The sequence below is a fragment of the Equus quagga genome, chromosome 13 (genome assembly GCF_021613505.1).
Source record: "Equus quagga isolate Etosha38 chromosome 13, UCLA_HA_Equagga_1.0, whole genome shotgun sequence".
Taxonomy (NCBI): Eukaryota; Metazoa; Chordata; class Mammalia; order Perissodactyla; family Equidae; genus Equus; species Equus quagga.
In genome coordinates this window covers 52,000,433-52,004,545 of record NC_060279.1, presented here as the reverse complement: position 1 = coordinate 52,004,545, position 4,113 = coordinate 52,000,433, and the positions used below count along the sequence as shown (strand labels likewise).

The window sequence follows — 4,113 nt, the reverse complement described above, 5'->3', positions numbered from 1 at the left end:
CCTTGAAATTAAGCCTTAGAAATGAAAAAGCAAAACTGGATAACTAGCATGGTCTCACTTGGTATCCCCTTTCAGTGTAAATAAAAATATACGTCAATCGCAGAGCTAGGATTACAGATTTCACATTCCCCTCCTCCAGTTACCTGTTAGCTTATAAAAAGTTATTTGGGTGAAAGGGGGGCCACTTTGACCAGAAGCTCTTCTTTACTAGCTGGGGGCTGATCATAGACAAACACTTTTGCCTCACATAATTTGTAGCATTTTACCTTCATGGCAAAAAGAATCCGCTGCCAGATACACAGCACAGGAAATGTTCTTTATTGTTCTGTACACTTGTTTTTCCATGAAGAGAACAGCTTTTTAAATAAATCCACACCAGACATGGAAATCTGCATGACATTGGAACAGTCCGTGACACAGAGAGGGCACCACTGAAACAGCACTTATTTACACTGAGGTGGAGAGACCGAGGGATGAGGGCGCGCACCCCGGAAGCAACTTCCCATTCTCCAGTGTTTCAGAGATGCCTGCGACTGCAGCCATGGCTGTGCTGGATGTCCACAGAGCTGAGCAACCTGGGGCTTACAGGGAGTGACGTGTTACCCTCAAAATCTTGGAACAGAAGGTTGGATTTTTTTTTTTAAATCCCAAGTGTTTCTGGCATCAGTTGAAGAAATACTGGAGAAAGAGTAATTACGGAAAGTCCACAAAAATGAAATTTCTGAAAGCCAAAAATCTGACATTTCTCTGCTCAATAGGTTATTGGTCACCGGGTCATTCTGGAAAGTCCTACAGTAAGCGATGTGCTTCCTTCACTGTAAATTTAGCACAAGAACGTTGTAATGGAGACAAGAGATTTTTTAACTGGAGGGGACCTTTGATTAGTTGATCCAACCCTTGCTTTTACAAAGAATTCTGAAGTCCATGGAGGTGAAGCCACTCTCCTCAGGATACCCAGCTAGTCAGCAGCAGACCCAGGTCTGCGCAACTCCAAATGCTGTGCTGTTTCCACTGCACCACACTCCCTCTCTGTTCTTCTCCCTTCCATGGCTTTCAAGGGAAATAAACAAATGGAATAAGCTTGGCGGGCTTCCTTACTAAGAAATGACTTCTTTGGTAAGAATGCTTCAGTCTCATGTTACCAGGGCTGCAAATCGACCACACGGGAAGAGACTGGCTCCCATGTGGGCAGGAAGCCCCTCTAAGAAGGCAGCTTTGGGAACTTCTAATCAGCAGGACAGTTGGCAAGAGTTGTCCGTTTCCCTTCTCTTTTGTCTCATTTGCATCTAGAATGAAAAACAACTAACAGGTGGACGATAAGTAACCAGACATTGAGTAGATGTTAACATGGTGGTCTTAAACAGGTATTTTACATTCCGTGGAAAATAATAGCTCTTTAAAAATCTGGTAAAATAGTAAAAGTGTCATATATAGTACACAGGAGCACGCTTTTCCCAGGTAACCTCTACGATCAAAGAAAAGCCACAAAAAAGAAGTCAAACATCCTTTATGATAAAGCACACACTGCATTAAGTGTGGGTGGAAGGTGAAACCTGAAGGTCAGCCAGCACGAGAACTTCCAAGAGCTTCCTGGGTCCCCCTCCCCCCAGGGGCCCGGGGCTTGAAGCCAGTCCCCCACCCCAGGCTCAGGAGCCAACTTCCGCAAGGCAGCACCATTGCGTTGGTCTGGTGTTGGTTCAGCTAGCACCGCGTCTCTGGTTCACCCTTGGGACAAAAGTCCGGGGGCAGCAGGGCCATGTGCAGATGGCAAAGAGAAAGTGCAGGCTCTCTCCGCACAGGGCACCTCCCCGATACACACAGGCTTTCCTGGCCACGTGCTCTCATTTCAGTCAAGTAGAGCCCGCATTTCACATCCCACTGTTCCTCAGAGTGATTCTTTTCATCAAAAGAGAGCAGCTAAATAATTTCCTCTCTGGGAAGCAGCTAGGGGAGAATAAATGACAGCCTCTCCCCTTCTTCCAACACGTTGTTCTTTTGCTAAGAAATACTCCTTGGCATTTGACTGGATTTAGGTTTATTTTAATGAGAGCCTTGGGTGAGGTGAACCATATCGTGTAGGGAAGTTACAAGTGCTCTGGGCTGAGAGGCAGGGGATCTGACTCGAGGGTCCAACTCGACCCCTTAGAAGCCGAGAAACCTTGAGCATCAGTGACCGAAATGCTGGGCCTTGCTTTTCTTACTGGGAAATGGGGAAACAGAAGCCAGCCCTGCAGTCCTCGCTGGGCGGATGGGAGGAGACGGGGGCGGACGTGCTTCTAAAAGCAATTCTAACCCCTGGGGAGGAATGAAACTTCACGGGAGATTTGAAGTCACTTAGAGGGACAGATTCCATCAGGGGCGGTCGCCCTGCCCTCATCTCCCAGACCCCACCATTCTCTTGGATGCTCCCAGGCCCCACCTGCCACTTGGGCTGTCCAGACTTTGAGCTTGCCTTTTTATATGGAAAGATCAAAGGTCTCCTGATTTCCCCTCTTTTCTCTAAAGAATGACCCCAGGACCCTGATTCAGCAGGACCATGACCCACTCAGAGCCTCAAGAGAGAAAACTACCTCCTGGCCCTCAGCTGGCCCCGACTAACCCTCTTCCACAGACTGCATGGTTGATCGACTGGGCTCAGTGACTCTAGTATTATACAAGCACCTTCTGGACGTGTGTCTCCTTACACTCCCAGTGTGAAGTGGAGTGGCCTCTTATTTTTGTTGTCCCAAGATTCTGCAAGAGGGGCTCCCACAGTCAGAATAGGAACCCATGAGTCTAGATTTCCAAGGAGGATGAAAGTGACTCAAACCATAAACTGAATCCTCAATTAGATGCCGCCGGTTTACCAAACTATGAATTGTTTCTCTGAATAAGCTGAAACTAACTAACACCACCAGAGGGCACCACTCAGGAGCTGGTGTCAGAGGTCAACCTGGAAATTGTCTGCAACCACCAACCTGTTCCACCAACTAAGAATATTTCCCCCTTAACATGAGTGACCGGGTTGCTGTGTGCTTGGTTCCACCCTCTCCTCCAAGATGCCACGTCGAGCCCATGAAGAAAGATAAAGGGCATTTTCAGGGCCAACTCCCCATCACTCAGGACCCCTGGTCCGCACTGGGTGGGGTTTCCAGGGAAAGGCTTTGCAGGTGTCCGTGAGCAATAAATAAACATGACAGCCTCTCAGACTGCCCGTGGGCACCATCTGGCCCCGTGAAGACAGCAGAGACACCCGCAGTGAAGACATACATCTCGCCTTGCTGGGTTCCTGCCCCCTGTCTCCCAGGAAGGCTCCAGGAGCCACAGATGGGTTTCTGGGCTCCATGAGCCTGAAAGGGTGACCCACGTGTGGTCTCTACAGGCTTGTCTGGTACTTCTGTAGAACCCACTCACTGCAGCTCATCTACATTCTTCTCTGTGACACCCATGGCTCTGGACCATCTGACCACCAGAAGCTGGAAGAAGGTTCCAGAACACAAATCACACTCAGGTTAGCCAGAGTGAAAACTATGAAGTTATCTGCTCACGATCCCCCAAACCACTTATCCACAGACTTCATTTTAGAGACAAACCCAAGCTCCTGGACTGAGGTTCAGACAGCGGAGCGCTTACTGGGGTGGACAAAAAAGGGAAGATCTATGTAGCCCCCCAAACTCAGCCAGGAATTTTCTTTGTGTGTTTGACCAAAACTAACATCCTCTTTCTGATTTGGTAGGCAGAGGATTTCTTCTTTGGCCCAAAATATAAGCAAACATGGTGGGGAATTCTGCAGGAGCCATAAAGTTCAGCTTTGACAGCTCCCAGATTGGGTGAGACTTCCCCAGAACAAAAGAGGTTCAACAGAAATCGTTTTTCCTGTTTCCTCCCCTCCTCTTCTCCCTTGAGGCCTAACAGTCCAAGCGCACACCTAGGCCAGATGAACAGAAGGTAAATGAAAACCAGATTACTGAATCATTTGTAACTGGGAAAGGAGGAAGAGGGGTCGGAAAGAACGTCTTCCAGGAGAGGAATCCCAAGAGCATCCGGGGCCCTCGACCTGGACGTTGGCGTGGCGGGGTTCCTCCTCGGGGCCAGGTTCAGATGGCCAGCCAGTGTTGCAACTGCAGAGAAAGA

General features: G+C 48.7%; 1 protein-coding gene across 1 annotated transcript in view; it reads right to left on the bottom strand.

The window, feature by feature from the left end:
* Positions 1-312: 312 nt before the first annotated feature.
* The window catches only part of SLC6A2 (solute carrier family 6 member 2), a 44,695-nt gene continuing 40,894 nt past the window's right edge, over positions 313-4,113 (bottom strand). The window contains exon 14 of the mRNA XM_046682656.1: positions 313-4,100. Within this exon, the coding sequence (XP_046538612.1) occupies positions 4,077-4,100 (24 nt within the window). The 3' untranslated portion in view covers positions 313-4,076. The remainder of the gene's footprint in view (positions 4,101-4,113) is intronic.